Below are 19,123 nucleotides of genomic sequence, written 5' to 3'. Positions count from 1 at the left end.
CGATGCAAAGAAGTGGCTGTAGTGTGGGACTAGTCTGGACCTGCAGTGGTGGACTAAATTAGTCTTCAATTGACCAGGGGTAGGTGGCTGATCTCTTCAATTATTCCATGCCTGTTCAGATGGTAATAGGTGGTTTCTTGGACATGTACACTACTGAGTGATAGATAAGACCCATAGCTGTTTTGTCTTCTGTGAGTGAAAGAGTCACACAGTAAAGTGAATTATTATCCAACATGTAAGAACTACAACCGACTGACTGCTGAGTGTTATAATGTTAGTTTTGGTGTGGGTTTTATATTGTATTGTGTTCACATTAAATACCACTTACTACCCCCAGATGAGGCATTGTTGTGCTTTAAGTCGGTTAGCACGCTGCTACATGGCCCAAGGTTAATGTTTTTGTTTGTGTCTTGAATTAGTCTTGTGCTATATGGAACCATTCCATGCCTTTTAGGGGTGGGGGAAATTTCATGCATTGATTATTAGATGAGCTAAAAGAAATTAGGTATTTTTGGGGTGCAGGGGTATGACTTTTAAAGTAGAGGTTGTGATCTTTGAAATATGGTGTGGGCAATTTCCAGAGGTACAATAATAATAATTGAGGCAAACTTGCTTGTGACTTAGAGTATACTGTGCTCAGAGAGGGGAAGCACGCTGAGGATGGAAAGGAAGGAGAGGGTCATTTGAAGGAAAAAGAGTTGAACAATCTGAAGTTGTTCACTCAAGGTTTTTGGAAATATTTTGGAGGCTTTCTGAAATGCCATGAACAAAGTTTTAAAGGAAACAGCATTATTTGCATGTGTTACAATATGCCATGAGAACCCTAAAAGCTTACACACCACCATCACCCATTGGGTAAATACACTTGAATAAATATGGTTACATTTCCCATAAAACCGATGGCAGCAAACCACAAACGAGGAATGTTGCACTTTAGAGTTTTATGCTTGAGGTGTTCTTCCCCTTTACATCTGGCAATCAGAGCGGAATGAAGGATTACAGTCTGTTTTAGTGAATTTGTTTATAATTTATGAAGGTAGCACTGGAGTGTCCCAATTCTGAAGCACAATACAGCCACAATCAAGAGTGAGAACCTGCATCTGACTGTTATTAAGCACTCCTGTAGCAATAATAATACCCCCAAAAGGAAAGACTTTGTCTAAAACACCCTCTGTTGAGCCATAGAAACTGCAACCTTGCACTTCACACTTCCCATCTCCAACACTTGCAGTGCTCAGGAAGAGCAAGTAATTAGCATCCCCTCCCCAATGAGAACCTGTAGGAAGTTGGCTCTGTATATACTATTTCAAAGTAAGAAATGGTGTGCACAGAGTCCAAGGGTTCCCCTTAGAGGTAAGATAGTGGCAAAAAGAGATCATTCTAATGCTCTATTTTGTGGTAGTGTGGTCGAGCAGTAGGCTTATCAGAGCGTAGTGTTAAGCATTTGTTGTACACACACAGGCAATAAATGAGGAACACACACTCAAAGACAATTCCAGGCCAATAGGTTTTTAAATAGAAAAATATATTTTCTTAGTTTATTTTAAGAACCACAGGTTCAAGATTTACAAACAATACTTTAAATGAAAGGTATTTCACTCGGGTATCCTAGAAACTTTGAATAATCACAATAGCATGTACAGTTTTGACAAAAATGTCAATGAGCTATTTTAAAAGTGGACACAGTGCAAAAATCAACAGTTCCTGGGGGAGGTAAGTAAATGTTAAGTTCACAGGTAAGTAAAACACTTACAGGGTTCAAAGTTGGGTCCAAGGTAGCCCACTGTTGGGGGTTCAAGGCAACCCCAAAGTTACCACACCAGCAGCTCCGGGCCGGTCAGGTGCAGAGGTCAAAGTGGTGCCCAAAACACATAGGCTTCAATGGAAATAGGGGTGCCCCAGTTCCAGTCTGCCAGCAGGTAAGTACCCACAACTTCGGAGGGCAGACCAGGGGGGTTTTGTAGGGCACCGGGGTGGGTTGGGGGGGGGTGCTGGGGACACAAGCAGGCACAGAAAGTACACCCTCAGTGGCACAGGGGCGGCAGTGTGCAGAGTGCAAACAGGTGTCGGGTTTTCAATAGGAATCAATGGGGAGACCCGGGGTCTCTTCAATGATGCAGGCAGGCACAGGGGTGGAGGGGCTTCTCAGGGTAGCCACCACCTAGGCTAGGCAGAGGGTCGCCTGGGGGTCGCTCCTGCATTGGAGTTCGGTTCCTTCAGGTCCTGGGGGCTGTCGGGTTCCTTGAAGCAGGCAGTCGCAGTCAGGGGGAGCCTCTGGATTCCCTCTGCAGGCATCGCTGTGGAGGTTCAGGGGGGTGAACTCTGGCTACTTACGGGCTCGCAGTTGCTGGGGAGTCCTCCATGTAGTGTTAGTTTTCCGCAGGTCGAGCTGGGGGTGTCGGGTGCAGAGTGGAAAGTCTCACGCTTCCGGCGGGAAACGTGTGGTCTTTAAAAGTTGCTTCTTTGTTTCCAAAAGTTGCAGTTTCTTGAACAGGGCCGCTGTTCTCGTGAGCTTCTTAGTCCTTTAGATGCAGGGTAGTCCTCTGAGGCTTCAGAGGTCACTGGACCCTGTGGGATGCGTCGCTGTTGCAGTTTTCTTCGAAGTAGGGAGACAGGCCGGTGGGGCTGGGGCCAAATCAGTTGTCGTCTCCGTCTTCACTGCAGGGCTTCAGGTCAGCAGTCCTTCTTCTTTAGGTTGTAGGAATCTATCTTCCTTGGTTCTGGGAGCCCCTAAATACTCAATTTAAGGGTGTCTTTAGGTCTGGGAGGGCAGTAGCCAATGGCTACTGGCCCTGAGGGTGGCTACACCCTCTTTGTGCCTCCTCCCTGTGGGGAGGAGGGCACATCCCTAATCCTATTGGGGGAATCTGGAAGATGGAGGATTTCTAAAAGTAAGAGTCACCTCAGCTCAGGACACCTTAGGGGCTGTCCTTACTGGGCAGTGACTCCTCCTTGTTTTCCTCATTATCTCCTCCAGCCTTGCCACCAAAAGTGGGGGCAGTGGCCGGAGGGGCGGGCATCTCTACTAGCTTGGATGTCCTGTGGCGCTGTAACAAAGGGGGTGAGCCTTTGAGGCTCACCTCCAGGTGTTACAGTTCCTGCAGGGGGAGGTGAGAAGCACCTCCACCCAGTACAGGCTTTGTTCCTGGCCACAGAGTGACAAAGACACTCTCCCCATGTGGCCAGCAACATGTCTGGTGTGTGGCAGGCTGGCAAAAACTAGTCAGCCCACACTGGGAGTCAGGTATGACTTCAGGGGGCATCTCGAAGATGCCCTCTGGGTGTATTTATACAATAAAGTGCACACTGGCATCAGTGTGCATTTATTGTGCAGAGAAGTTTGATACCAAACTTCCCAGTTTTCAGTGTTTCCATAATGGTGCTGTGGAGTTCGTGTTTGACAGACTCCCAGACCATATACACTTATGGCTACCCTGCACTTACAATGTCTAAGGTTTTGCTTAAACACTGTAGGGGAATAGTGCTCATGCACCTATGCCCTCACCTGTGGTATAGTGCACCCTGCCTTAGGGCTGTAAGGCCTGCTAGAAGGGTGACTTATCTATACCATAGGCAGTGTGAGGTTGGCATGGCACTCTGAGGGGAGTGCCATGTCGACTTAGTCATTTTCTCCCCACCAGCACACACAAGGTGGCAAGCAGTGTGTATGTGCTGAGTGAGGGGTCCCCAGGATGGCATAAGACATGCTGTAGCCCTTAGAGACCTTCCCTGGCATCAGGGCCCTTGGTACCAGGGGTACCAGTCACAAGGGACTTACCTGGGTGCCAGGGTTGTTCCAATTGTGGAAACAAAGGTACAATTTAGGGAAAGAACACTGGTGCTGGGGCCTGGTTAGCAGGGTCCCAGCACACTTTCCAGTCATAACTTGGCATCAGCAAAGGTAAAAAATCAGGGGGTAACCATGCCAAGGAGGCGTTTCCTTACAGAACCTATTTGAATTTCAAAGGGAAACCCTGTTTCCATTGCTTCCCAACCCACCATCTGGTAAGCTGTAGAAATGAAGGCAAATGCTACATTTACACTTGTGTTAGCTTTGTTCAGCGCTCTTTCAGCGATTGGATATGGTCACGCTTTATAGAATGTAAAATTAAATTTGCTCTATATAAGACATCACCTTTAGCACCCTATAAATGTGTTATGTATTTGTAGTTTAGCTACCTGTTTCACAGTGTTATGTCTGGAAATAGACTTCAGTTAGTGCACAAATCTAAGATCGGTTCACATGATTGGCCTATGGTGTGTCAGCTTAACAGATGTGGTTATAACCAAGGGCGACAACTTTATTTTAGTTATTTGTGCAAGGCTTTTTCAGATTCTATTCCATAGTTTATTTTCCATAATCTCTGCAACCCGTGGTTAGGGGTCGTTCAAATAGACCTTACCAGGACCTTTCTTCTAGTATTTCTGGTTTCTATACAAAAACATGCTAATCATTACTCTGTTAATTTGGTGCTATAGACCTAAAATAGTCAACAAAGCACTACTATCCTTAGCATTAATATCTTGTGCAGCATTCGTCTGACCACAGGAAGGTTTTCAGCATCTTCATAAATGGCAGCATTTGACTGTTGTTTCTCAAACCACCCAGTAGCGAATAACCTAGGAGGTAAGCAGCAGTTGGGCAGGCTTTTCCACCACCCTTCTTACAGAAGCCTCTTGATGTGATTTTTTTTTTCTTTCTTGTGGTGATCTTATGTTCCTAACCAGAAGGTGTTTCAAATAGAATGGAGCATTACCCAAAACTGATTTGTGTGTTAAGATCATGAGTTCAATTGAATCCTAGAAACTAGTGGGGGTAAGTTTATCTTCTGCAGCAGTGGGAGCTGCATACCATCCAGGTCTTGTTAGAAACAGCCCTGACTGTCCAAATACATATGACTTGTAGTTTCCTTAACTTAGTTTTAGATGCACTGGCCAGTAACAACTGCCTTAGTCTGTCTTAGTTTGTATTATAACTCTAACTACTGTTGCTGTGTCTGTCTTGTTTAACGGGTACCATGTTTTCCTTCATAATTTTGAATAATTTGATTATAGAATATAGTTTTGCTGATTTTACACTGAAAGGAGGGTGTGAAAAAAGATCCCTAACTGCTTTGCCGTTCTTTTTTTTTTTTTTTGTTACAATGTGTTTTGAATTAGTGGTAATGGGAGTCACTGTTCTTGAAACCAGGCATCTGCATCTGTGCAAATGAAGCTTGCCTCTTCTTGCCTTTCGTTATGTTTCACTGAGCAATGTTAGTTCAATGTTTTGGTGTTTAAATGCCTTGAACAGGAGGAAAATTCATGAGGAATTGATGGAGCACTGATTTCTGTTGGTGTTGAGAATGGGTAGTCGTTCATTGAACTCTGGCTGGATCCTTCTAACACATGTCCAGTGCGCTAAAATACAGGAGTAACCAGGCATATCAACACTTAACACTACATAAAAGCCAATGGATGAAGTTGTGTCTGCTGTAGTCGGCAGAAGCAAAATCTGAATGGCATTCAAACAGACAAAAGAATGAAGCGAGATGACCGAAATTTAAATTTAATATAAATTTAATTTACAGCCTTTGAATTTATAATTCTTTTGAAACTTGAGGCTGCAAAGTAAGCCTGTGTGGAAGACTTTGATGTAGGGCTGTTATTTATTAGCGAATACCTTTTTTTTTCCCTCTACTAAATGTCACTGCATCAAGTGTCTGAGCTCCCCAGAAGTTAGCTGTGAGCTCTCAAAGTGGTGCCTTGACCCTTCTCTTTTTTGCTCACCTTGCTATCTATGCGGTGCTCCATGTTGGTACAGAATTTATGTGGAGCGAACGCTCTGAACAGCTTTGAGAGTGAAAGCTAGCACAGCAATCTGAGATTTCTCAGAACAAAAGCAATATTTGTGACAGCCGCAGATTTGATGAATAAATAAAAATTGCAAAAAGAAATGTAAAACATTCAGCACCCAGTCAAAGGTCTGGGTCTGAATCCATTGTTTTGTTTGCTAACCACGCCATTCCATTTTAGACCCAGCCATATGCAAATCAGCCTTGACTCTGTTCCCCATGGGAACAGTCCAGCCCAAGCTACCAGGCCTTCCCTGGACTGGAAACAAGCATCCTGGGACTGGTTTCAGGGTATCACCCCTCATCAGGCAGGCTAGCTTGACTCCCATGGCATGGTGAGTATGGGACCCACATTTGGGTATACCCGTCCCACTAAGGGTGATAAATGCAAAAAGAACAGATGATAGATGGAATGCTGGACAATGTCAACCGTTCACTCCCAGTTCAAGATCTGGGCCTTAATCCATTGTTGGTCAGGTTTTCCCCGGACCAGAAACGAGCATCATGGGACCTGTTTCAGGGTATCACCCCTCATCAACTGGTGGTCCAGTTCAGGGAGAACCTAGCTTGGCATTTCGGGCTGGACTGTTCCGATTGGTGCTGGGTCTAGACTGATTTACATGTAGCTGGGTCCAAATAGATAGATAGGGATGTGGCCTGAGTGATTTACCAGTGGCAGAGATACATAGCAGTTACAACTTCACATTCACTTCTATCAGTGGTTAAATTTAGAGTAGTTTAGACGTTTTGAAAGGGATGCTCTGACCTTTACTTAACAGGATCTCCAATTATACCTGTAACTTGAACAGTGACTTGTGAGTGCAAAACTAATGGTTGAGGCAAGCAACCATTCTCTTCTATCCAATTCCCTTCTGTTCTTTTCGTATAGCAAAGCTGGAAGACTACTGCCACTCTGCTTCCATAGTAGCTAGATCAGGCTCCTCCAACGAGTAGCTTGTGAGCTACTGCTAGTCTACTGCTACATGCAAGTAGTTCTTCTGTGTGCAACCAAGCCTACTAAACTAGAAGCTTTTGCTTGGTTGAATTAACACATTTATACCAAAATTGAAAGTGTATATTCCTAACAAATATATACTTATTTTCAAAACTCAAAAGCCAATATTTGAAGAAAAATACACACATTTCCAAAATATATTTAAAGCTGATATTTGAGTGGTAAAAACCAAACTGTGTTGAGGAGACTTTAAACTTGGCGCTAGGGACATATTAGCGATGGCTATCTATTACCCATGTAGAAGCATTTAACATTGACACAGCATTTTTTTTAAATTACTGCTGGCAACCATGCCTGATGCACTGAGTTGATTGCATCTGATAATTTTGCACATGGTGGCTACTAAGGTAAACTTGTTTGATTAGGAATACTACATCTCTAATAAGATTAATAGTTTAGGAGGATTTTTGTTCAACATTACTAGGTCTTAAAACTCTTCAGATTTGGTGAAGTGAAGATGAACCTTTCCTAGTTAATGTGACAGCAGGATCCCCAGTACTTCCTGAGCCATGAGACTGTTTTGCTCAATAATTGAAGTAGGGGGTGGCACGTTTACAGCTGGAAATTCAATCCACTACTGAAAGTGTAGCATTGAGACAGTTTTGCACGATTATAAAAGTGAGGGATGGGAAGCGTCCCTTGCTGTCAGGACTGTATCTAAAACGTTTTCACTCAGATGTTAGCTTAGACTCCACACCAGAATTGCCACATTGATGGTTGTGAGGCATAGATGCACCTCCTAGGCCTGTAATAGAATGAACCTCTTGAAAATGATGGGGTCTTGTCATTTATCCGGTAACTATTTCATTAGTTGTCCAAAGTGTTTTTCTGCTCCATGGTGGTCTGTCTTTTGCTCTCTGCTCCAGACTCCTTAATGGACTCCTATATTGACTACAACCTTTCCTTCCTCTTCTCTCGTCTCCAGCTTTACCTTTCAGTCTGTCCATCTTTAGCAGTATTGAGCATTGCAGTTAATCTTCAACTGATAATGAATGTCGGAGGTAACTTGTATGATTCCTTTTTCTGCTACACTTCTAACTTAGTGCTGACTTGTGAATGTTGTTCTGTCTCTGTGCTGCTCATGGCCTGCATACTCACCCTAATTTGCAATTCTGTTTGCATGCATTGACTTTATCCCAGCTCGTACATTTCATCCTTGACTTAGTTTAAGGTGTTGCCAATAGCTTTAATTCCCCAAAGATTTCTGCTTTTGCTTTTTATTAAAAGCGTTTAGCCTTAAACGCAACATCTTGAAAAATTGTTTTTGGGACTTAGTTTCTTTCGTTATAAGGTCTTTCCATCTCTCCTCCAAAGGTGTGAGGGGGGGGGGAGCCGATCCGGGGATGTCCGTATACCTTAAGCCATGATTGTCTGTTGGCATTTTTCGATTTGTCTGTTCTAGTGAATGCCTTTGTGTGTGTGGCACAAAAACTGGCCTTTGTTAGGCAGCGTGTCCTAGCTTATTAAAAATGACTGGACCCAGTTTCTTGATGCTTTACTGTCCCTCCTAAAAATAAATAAATAAATGAAATGGGCCAGTGCCCGATATTTAACGGGTGTTCTCAAACAAGCAGTGATAATTACACTGGTTTGAAAAAATGCTTTGCATGTAAGCCGGGTTAGGGTTTGTTTCCTGTATGCCTGAATGGTGTGTGTTACAGGCATGTATATTAACTTCTACTTGTCAACGATTTTAATGCCACCCAGACTAACTGGCACTAATACCATTATAATTGCCTTTTAGTAGTATCCGTGTATCCCAAACTGCACTATTCCAGTCCATATTATGCTGTTTTGCTGCTTATGTGTACTGTTTCGCTATGCATAATATTGAGACATTTGGTTCTGTTTTTTCATACATGCTAAATACCAGCAATACAAATCCTGCATGCATACTTCATACTAAGTAGACATTTCAGTTAATTAGTAAGTTTTGACCATATCTCGTGCTTGATGTGATAGGTGTAATGCTGGTGCTCCTTGATAGTGTTGCATTGGGACTCCTGGAAGATTCTAGATAGGTAGAAGGAAGAAGAGCGAGTATAATTCTGTTTGTCATGTCTAGTGGTGATCTATCTTCCGGCCGAAGGATAGAAACTTCTGCCATTAAGTGTGAAAGGATTACTGTATTTAGAAAGCTTTGTCCCCATTCATTTTATAAAACTGAGAGGTGGCCTTGCCTGTAAGACATATGTTGAATCTATTTCCTGACTTTAAATGGAAAATAGACTTTAATTTTTAATAGGGCTGTCACCAACACAAATGTGTGGCATACTTTAAGTCCTCGCCTGGTACATCTAGCATTACTGAGCAGGTTTGGCCTCACTTTGGTGTAATCACTAAGAATTCTTGAGGGATCTGAAAGATAGTTAATTAGCCTAACGGTGAATCCATGTTCAATGTAACCTTGTCACCTTTTGGCAATTTAAAAATGGAGCGGGATGTGTATGTAAATGCTTTTGACAGTTCACTGGTCATCACCTTTCAGCTGGTTAAGATGAGCCCCACGGATTAGCCAGCTTTTAGTAGGGCCATACGGATCCCTTAAGTATGTGCTTGTCATTATGTTCAATATGTGTGAGATTTTCGTAACTAATTGTCCGTAAACAGCTTGCACTCACTACAAGCACATGCATACACTATATCACAATTGAGTTTAATGTGTGACATCTCAGGAAGGCTGGACGCTACCAAGCAGCTGAATTATTTATAAGGGCTAAATCTGACTGATAGGATGTTGCAGTCAAGTTAGACTCATGTCAAACGAACTCCAAAAAACTTCCGGTGGGTGCATCTGATTATGGTCCAGTCACTCCTGCATGAGGATCATAATTATGAAAGGCATCCTTTTTAATAACAGTGGGACCCTTATTTGTTTGGTTGGTCGTTTTTAGGAGTAGAAAACAGTAGGATTCAACAGGCAAAACTATATTGATGTGTTACAAATGTTTCTTTCTTACTTTTGTGTCTTATATTCATGTGTTAAAAATGTTCCTCCTTTTTTTGTGTGACTTGTTTAAGGTCCAGTTTTCAGATCTTGCTGTTTGTGAGCATACAGATTTGATAGTTTGTTTGCCTCATCACTGAATAATGGTGTTTTTCCTGTAAGAAAGTTGGTTACTGAGTTTAACATACTGTTTTTTTGTACTTTTAAGGAGATACTTCCCCTTCGTTCACCTGGCACTCGATCTTTATTTGCTAAAGTAACTGGCATATTTAAACATGGTATATGTGTTCTGAATTAAATGATTTCTTAACACATTTCTGCACGCAGCCGTACTTTACTCAAGTATCAACAACATAATGTTAAATTGATTAGTTAGGTTGATTAGCATTTAAGAGGGCTGTAGGGCAAAAAGAGCTTGGAATGGGAAGCTACCGACAACATGGCGATCACTCTCCCAACCTGGAACTGAAGGTGAGGAAAAGCAAATGCGTGTAGGCAACACACCCTTGTGTGTTCCCTCCTTGAACAGAAGTCTTACATGAACTCTGCTTTTGAAAAAAAAAAAAAATTTCACCAGCTTTACTGAGATACCTACTGCATTTTTGTATTTCCTAAATTGTACTTGAATAAATATCCAAATTAAATAGTCTGGATGTCGCATTGGTTGGCTACTGAAAGTATCTCTAATTTAATGAAATGATGCTCATTAATTTAGGTCTACCTAGAAAGGGAAAGTGTAAGTTTGGTGAAAAGAGTTTAAATTTTTTTAAAAGTCCAGTGTATTGAAGGTTTGTTCTAATAGCCTTTTTTCAAAATTTACTGAAAAATATTCTCTTGAACTTTTATTTTGACCACATTTTCAGGAGATGAATTCTTGATGTGCCCACTAAAATACAAAATAATAAAATGTCTGTTACTTAGTCACTTATGATCCAGCTGAAGCCTCAACACTGAATTGTTCTGCACACCAAGTAATGTCAATCTTTTGTTTTTTGTTATAGGCAATGGTAAGAGTATAACTGATATAACTGAGGAGGAGAATGTGACTGTGAATCCAGTGAAATGACATCAGCTGGAGGAGAGCGACGATGACATGGCTCGTCCTGTTCTAAGCCTGATGCCGTCAAATATTTCGCTTCTCCTCATCGGTTACTACTTTCCAACTAGATTTTTTAAGACACTGAATCCCTTCTGTCCCTGTTTTATCTAAGGAGAACTGGTAGGGGAAGAATGAAAACCAAAGAGCAGAATGCAGCTCTTTCCCACCAATTCCTTTAAAGAAGCAAATAGTCAAGTCCTGATTGTTCCTGTTAGGGTTCTTTCGGTGCTGGGTAGACAATCATGTCCCCCAGGAAGATAATCTTGGTAAGAACATTTGGAAAGGACTTTTTTATGTGAATTTCCTCCCTCCTTCTCCCCACTTAATTTAATGAGGTGCTGCACCTGCAACAGATCCTGTTCGCCTCCTGATGTGTGAGATCGTTCCTCTTCATGCCTCAGCCAAGTGGAAGGAAGAGCTGCTAGATTTCTTTCTAACCATGTTTAAAATGATTTTAAGATAGCTGGTTAATTACTTTTATTAGGGTGTCTTTTTTATTGGTATGCCACTGGTGGACCTTAGGACCTGTGGTTCTCTTGCCACAACCAAATAATTCCTGGGCTTGGGATCTCCTCTTGAAACCACCTCTCTAACTTGCCACCTGTCCTCAATCTCACAACTCAACGTTTACTTGCTTCTGGACAATGTTTTGTTTGTAGCCTCACTGAAGACCTTAATGATGAGATCCTTCTTTAATTACCACATCTGTGCCCTTCTTGTAACAGAGGAATGTGTCTTATTTCATAACCACTGTTTCTCCTTGGTCTCTAATGAACAGTTCGCTTCCCAGTACCGGTACCTGGATGCTGCCTGTCACCCATATCTCTAATCCATATAATTTAACGGACTTTCACTGTCCTTGTGCCATATTTTTTTTTAAAGGTCTATCATTTCATGCATTATTTTATGTGCCTAGTCTCCATCTCCCTGTCACGGTGCATGCTGTATAGCAGAAGAGCTTTTTATATCAGTTTGTTCCTGTAGCATGTTCTCCTGCATGCTGTATAAGGGATTTGATCTATGTCCACTCCCCTGTGCCATGCTCTGTAAGGGCTATTTTCTGTTTTTGTTCCCGGGTAGTGTTATGTCAGATACTTTCATGTCTTGTTCTTCATGTGCCATGCTCTTTAGGGAGCCATCTTTCTCTATAAACGTCCATGAGCCAAATCTTGTAAATGGTTTCCTGCAGCATTCCCATGGCCCTGTGTCAGTACTGTATTTTCATCTCTCCTGATTCACACACCGATTTCCCAGAATGAAAGATATCCTCAGTTTCGTCTATTTGAATTATGCAGTTGACATTTCATCTCATACCTCCTCTAGCCTCCCAAGGGATTCCTGGAGAAGGTTGGGTACTTGCTGGTGCCATCTTCGGTCTTGCTGTGTTGTAATTCACACTTGTATTGTACCTCGCTCATCAAAAACCACAATGACACAGTGTATGGAGGACTCATTTCTCTTGCTGATCCCGGTTATATTGTGAGCAAATGAAATATGATTATTGTACATTGTGTCGGAACCTGTTCCTATTGAGTTATGGTGCCCCTTAATTCTGCTTTCAATCTACCATTGAGTGAGAGAGTGTTATTGTGACAGCCATTCAGTCCATGAAGGTAGATAGTATTGGTGTCTCTTATGAAAGCCTTAGAATCCTGTCAGCTTTTTTTTTTCTAGCTTGTGTTCATCATGCAGTACTAGGACTCAAGAGTTTGCTACTTTTCAAATGGATCAGGTGTTGTGCTTTTTAGTTACGTCAGAAAGACCTAGCACTTTTCTAAATTAAATTTTCAGGGATCAAGTTTACAGATAAAGGTTTCTCTAGAGGCTAAGGGCACACTTCTACTTACTGGTTGGTCAGGTGTCCAGTTTTCCAAACTGCTGTTGCTACACCTGTGGTATTCTTGTGGAAGTAGGTGCAGCTCTTGGAAGGGGCACAAATCTCTAAACTCGGAATTCGGATGCAGCGATCTGGACCCTTTTCTACGCCTTGATAATTGGTAGATCACATAGGGTAATGGAAGGTTTATTTTAGTGTTCAACATCTGCCTCTCCGGATAATTTTATCTTCACACTTTAACATTAAAATAAAATTGAGAGGTTAACTATATATATATATATATATATATATATATATATATATATATATATATATATCTATCTCATTTGGGGACAGTTTGAGTGCACTTAAACAGATATGTGTTTTAGCAAGAGTGTTGCTGATTATTCCTTAATCCTATTGACTTTCGGTTGCCTAGAAGGGCTTCCAACCCAAGGTGAAGATTTAACTGCAGGAAAAAGCCTGAGCTTTGATGAAAGGATCGTATGGTGATTTGCAATGAATAATTGGAGCGCTTGGCTCAGTGCTCTACAGTGTTACCTCCCTGGCTTTGGGTCAGTAGGCTCTAACGTGCTCTGCCTCCATCCTGTGCCACACAGTGATCAAGGGCAAGTCACTACATCTCTAAGTCAGTCACCAAGCTGACTGCAGGGCGAAGTGTGTATGATGTACTCCTGCACATCTGACCCTGAGCCATCACCGTCTGTCACTGCTTCCACCACACAACCACTCGCTGCTATCCAGTGTGGACCTGGGCAGAGTTGGATGAGGTGATGCCAAAGTGAGACATGCAGCACATTGTATCAGAACAATCAGTATTTTTATTAAAACTGGATTGGGGCAAGTGGAGTCGTCATCTGCGAACGAACAAACATTTTAGGTGAATATTTAATTGCTCATAAATCTACAGTCTACGTTCCTGTACAATTCCTATTTTAATATTTCTAGATGCATATAAATATGTGTATATAAACATATATGTATATATATAGAGAGAGAGAGAGCGAAAGAGAAATATCTATTTAACAAGTACTCCGTATTATGTACTGGATATTGGCACCTTGCCCAAGATTGTATGTAGCGATTTACTACCATGTATCTGACGTAGCTGAATGTTTTCTAGATGCCAGGTATGGCAACTTTTCTGTACCAGGGAGATTAAAAGATTCCTTTTTATATTTACATGTTTGAGTCTCGTTTTCGTTCTTTTTCTGGGATGAAATGCACAGAGGAAAGTAGGATGGAGAGGAAAGGTGGTAGTTGGTTCGTGAGGTGAGTTTGTTTTCCTATGCTTATCCATTGTGTACTGGCTCCCTCAAGCTCATTAACTGCCACAAGCTGGCAGCTGGCGAACTCGGTGGTTTCATATCTTCCAGGACAGCGCTGCTTGCAGCGCCGCCCTGGGGGTTGGGAGTCCCCATCCGCCAGCCTGGTTGACACCACCATTGAAAGGCTGGCGGAATGAGGGATTCTGGGGGGCTCCTGGAGGCCACCTGCACAGCCAGATCACGCATTCCACTGCCCGAATTATGGGCAGTGGAATGCGCGATGGGTGCTGCTGCACCGCCACATTGGTGCTGGCTCCGCTAGGAGCCGGTGTCAATGTTTAGGCCCTGTTCACCGCTAGGCCGGCGGATGGAAACACTGTGTCCAAATGCTGGCCCTGCGGTGAAGTCCTATTCGGGCCTGCGGGAAGAGGCCGCCCGCCAAATTCTTAATGACCACTTATGTCTATAACTACTTGAATCAGCTATTGCGTCACATGACTTGCTTATTATCCTACAATAAAACGGTTTGATTCAAAATTGCTGATGCGATACGTTTGCAAATATAAAACCTGTAGCTTATTGAACTGAACAATCCATTGCACTACATCAACTACAACCTAAAAGTGCCTAGATCGTAATCAGTAGCAGTATGTGGGCTTCAATATGAGGACTTTGGGCTTCTTATAAGAGGCCTTGATCTAAGAGTGTAATTATCAAACATGTCTTCTTGTTCAATAACATGTGGCTGCAGAATACACATGCTTTGCGTAAGTTCACCATCTAGTGTTGGGCTCGGAGTGTTACAAGTTTTTTTTGTTTTTAAGAAGCTTTTTCGAGTCACGAGATCGAGAGACTCCTACTCTCGGTGATAGTGCGCATGGGAATCGAGTCCTTTGTTATATTGTTTTCTTTCTGCCGTCTGGTTTGGACGTGTTTCCTCTTGATCCGGTGAATCTTGATTCGGTAATTCAAAACATATTCTACTCTTTCTATAATATCGCCGGTATTGTTTTTGATCGTGTGCCCATCTATGCTCTATCTGATTTGGACCATTGGGTCGGTTTTCTCGTCCTTACAAGGGCAGCACCCATTAAGGGCCTACTTCAATGTGAGTCTGCTGGAACGGACTCCATTTCGATTCTGTCATCGGTGTCATGCTAAATTTGATGCTTTGTCTATCTCCAGACCATCAAGAAGACAATTGCGACACCTGTAGATCTTTTTGATCTAAAAAGACTCTTTGGGACTGTGGGGCTCATCTTCTCGAGATGGTGTTGAAATCAGTAGAAGACACACCGGACATCTTCGGTGAAGAACATGCCCAAGAAGAAGTTTGACAAAGGGCAGATTTTTCCATCCAAGACTCCGACTCCGAAGAACATTCTGATGATGACAGCCACTACGTGCCTGCGGCGCAGTACGTGAGTACAATTGCCCCATCACACCACACAAAAATGATTCAAAAGACTCCAGCACTGGCCGTCGATCCTCCACTGCCTTCGGGCCATGGTCTGATTCGAAAAGAAAGTCTGGATGACCAGCCTTCGGATTCAGCACCAAAATTTAAGACTACGGAGCACTCCGCTTCGACCAAACAGACTCCTACACCGGGCTCGGAGTCGAGATGAAAATCTGAAAGCACCATCTTCGGAGCCGAAAAGGATTACACCATCTTCAGAGCCGGCACTTTCGGTTCGAACAAAGCATAAAATTTCGGAGCCGAAAGCCATGGTTGGTAAAGAAACTACTTCTACCCAGGAGTCCATAGATATGCAACCTATTTTAGAGGTGATGGACGCCGAACAAAGAAAGATACTTATTCAGAAGGACACAGGAAGAATAATTGCTCCCCCTCCAATGTCCTGCACCTCCGTCAAAGAAGGTCTTCAAGCACAAACAGGGAGATATTTCAACGCAGAAGCAGCCTTCACCATCATATTCTCCTGATCCTCCTTCCACACCACCTCCATCACCTACATATGCAGCACAATTATCACCACATACATCTTCAATTTCACCACTTGGGGATAATTTTAGTGATGACCAACAGGACACAGATCCTTGGGATACATATGACTCTGATCCCATTTTACCAAATAACCCTTATTTATATCCTACCAGACCCTCACCACCAGAAGACACTACAGCATACAATCAAGTAGTGGGTAGGACTGCAGCATACCATAATGTGCAAATGCACACCAACCATATAGAGCAGGATTTTCTGTTTAACAGACTGGCATCAACGCATAGGCAATATGGATGTCTTCCTATGCTCCCAGGCATGCTCAGACATTCTTCTGATATCTTTCAAGAGCCTGTTAAAGCTAGGATTATCACTCCTAGAGTGGATAAAAAATATAAACCAGCACCCTCCGACCCTGTGTTTATAAGAGCTCAACTACCTCCTGATTCTATTGTAGTTGGTGCATCCAGGAAAAGGGCTAACAGTCAGTCCACAGGAGATGCCCCTGCTCCTGATAAGGAAAATAGACGCAGCTGAGAAAAGGGTGGCCTCACAAGCTGCTAATCACTGGAGGATAGCCAATTCACAAGCTTGTTTGGCTAGATATGACAGAGCACACGGGGTGAAATGGAAGAGCTGTTACAATACCTCCCTCCAGAACACCGGAAAAGGGGACAACAAATATTTAATGAAGGGCAAGCAATATCTAACAATGCTATTAGATCTGCTATGTATGCAGCTGATGCAGCAGCTAGATCAGTTAACACCAGTCTGCTTATTAGGAAACATGCCTTGCTAACATATTCAGGTTTCAAACCAGAAATACAGCAGCCAGTTTTGAACATGCCCTTTGATAAGCAGCATTTATTTGGCCCTGAGGTGGACCCAGTAATAGACAAACTTAAAAAAGATTCTGAAACAGCCAAAGCCGTGGGGGCTTTGTATACCACACCCACCATTGTTAATTTTTGTAGACCACAATTTTGAGGAAACAGCAACCACCTATCAACCCCAGGACCTGCTCCCATGAACCCTCGCCATCACAGGAACTCTGCAACTCCCTCGCCACTCACTTCCGTCGAAAGATCAAAGGCATCCACAACAGTTTTGAACCCCAGACCCCTCGGACAACCACAGACACCCAAGAACCAGACGCATCAAACAACACCAACTCTCTATGCTCCTGGCCCCACGTCAACAATGAAGACACCATCAACACCATGGCCTCCATCCACTCCGGCTCCCCCTCGGACCCCTGCATGCACCAGATTTTCAACAGAGCCAGCAACATCATCGCACCCCACCTCTGCGCAATCATCAACAGCTCCTTCGAGACAGCCACCTTCTCGGAGAGATTGAAGCACGCTGTCAACGCCCTGTTGAAAAAACCCAAAGCAAATCCAGATAACACCATTAACTACCGACCCATCTCCCTCTTCCCCTTCCCAGCGAAGTTCATTGAAAAAGCAGTGAACAGCCAACTTTCCCGCTACCTGGAAGACAGCAAAGCGCTCAATGCCTCCCAAACCGGATTTTGCAAAAACCACAGCAGGGAGACCGCACTCATCACTGCCACAGATGACATCAGGTCCATGCTCAACAAAAGCAAAACTGCAGCTCTCCTCCTCTTGGACCTTTCTGCAGCCACCGTCTGTCACCACACCCTTCGTACACGTCTTCACAACACCGGTATCCATGGCAAGGCCCTCGACTGGAACTCCTCTTTCCTCTCCGGCAGAACCCAGATTCCGCCTTCCGCCCTACCTGTCCGAATCCTCCAAAACAGTCGGTGGTGTCCCTCAAGGATCCTCCCTCAGCCCTCTTTTCAAAGTTTACATGGCTCCCCTCGCCAACATTGCAAGATCCCACAACATCAACATAGTATCCTACACAGACGACACCCAGCTGATCATCTCCCTCACTAAAGACCCCACTACAGCAAGAAACCACCTACACAAGGGACTTCACGCTATCGCCGACTGGATGGAATCAAGCCGCCTCAAACTGAACACAGATAAAACAGAGGTTCTCATCCTCGACAACAACCTCTCCGCCTGGAACGACTCCTGGTGGCCTTCATCCCTCAGAGCTGCCACCACCACCCTAGTACGGAACCTGGGCATCATCCTGGACTTCGGCAACGCACTCTACGCAGGAACCTCGGCCAAACTACAAAAGAAAATGCAACGCCTCTGCCCGACTTATCCTTGACGTCCCACGCCACAACCATATCTCAGCCCATCTCAGAGAACTACATTGGCTACCCGTATTGAAGAGGATCACCTTCAAACTACTCACCCACGCACACAAAGCCCTCCACAACACAGATCCGGCCTATCTCAACGACACTCACCTTCCACACCCTGGCCCACCAGCCTCGCCCTGGTCTCTGACCCCCGTATTCACCGCTCCACCACCGGAGGAAGATCCTTCTCTTACCTCGCTGCCAAGACCTGGAACTCCCTACTGCTCCAACTACGCCAGACCAAAGACCTCCTAGCCTTCAGAAAACTCCTCAAGACATGGCATTTTGACAACTAACCTCCCCCTCCCCCGCGCCTTGAGAACCTAACGGGTGAGTAGCGTGCTTTATAAATGGTTTGATTGATCGATCAAAAACAGTCCTCACAATTTTACACTAGGGGTCATTTAGAAGCTCGTATAGAGGATCCAGTAGTAGAGGAAGAGGTCAACCCACATCCAGCAGTTTCTCACAACCAAACTGACTTCCTCACCATTCCCACAGAGCACACATCTCCTGTGTGGGGGGTGGGTGGGGGAGACTGGTAAATTTCTATCCACAATGGCACATCATCACTACAGATCAGTGGGTTCTGTCAATCATCCAACATGGTCACTGTCGAGAACTTGTTTCCACTCCACCAAACATTCCACCTCGTTCACACAAATGAACTCAGGAGCATCTCATTCTATTCTATTAAAACAAGAAGTACAATCATGTCTACTCAAGGATGCAATAGAGTTGGTACCTATAGCTCAACAAGGGAAAGGAGTATATTCTCTATACTTCCTTATACCAAAAAAGGATGGTACTCTCCGACCAATCCTGGATCTCAGACCTCTCAATCAGTTCATTCTCTCAGAGCATTTAATACATGGTCATTCTTCAAGATGTCATTCCCCTACTACAAAAACA

At 43.6% G+C, this 19,123-nt stretch overlaps 1 protein-coding gene across 2 annotated transcripts in view; it reads left to right on the top strand.

Moving 5' to 3' along the window:
* Window positions 1–13,914, top strand: part of CNNM3 (cyclin and CBS domain divalent metal cation transport mediator 3) — a 154,791-nt gene extending 140,877 nt beyond the window's left edge. The window contains exons 8-9 of one of the 2 annotated variants that reach the window (XM_069214401.1): window positions 7,775–7,850; window positions 10,798–13,914. In XM_069214401.1, the coding sequence (XP_069070502.1) occupies window positions 7,775–7,824 (50 nt within the window). In that variant the 3' untranslated portion in view covers window positions 7,825–7,850; window positions 10,798–13,914. The remainder of the gene's footprint in view (window positions 1–7,774; window positions 7,851–10,797) is intronic. The other variant, XM_069214400.1, reaches the window with a different exon arrangement.
* The last annotated feature ends 5,209 nt before the right edge of the window (window positions 13,915–19,123 follow it).

The sequence above is a fragment of the Pleurodeles waltl genome, chromosome 11 (genome assembly GCF_031143425.1).
Source record: "Pleurodeles waltl isolate 20211129_DDA chromosome 11, aPleWal1.hap1.20221129, whole genome shotgun sequence".
Classification (NCBI taxonomy): Eukaryota; Metazoa; Chordata; class Amphibia; order Caudata; family Salamandridae; genus Pleurodeles; species Pleurodeles waltl.
The sequence above is the reverse complement of the archived record's forward strand: the minus strand, read 5'-3'. Positions and strand labels throughout refer to the sequence as shown.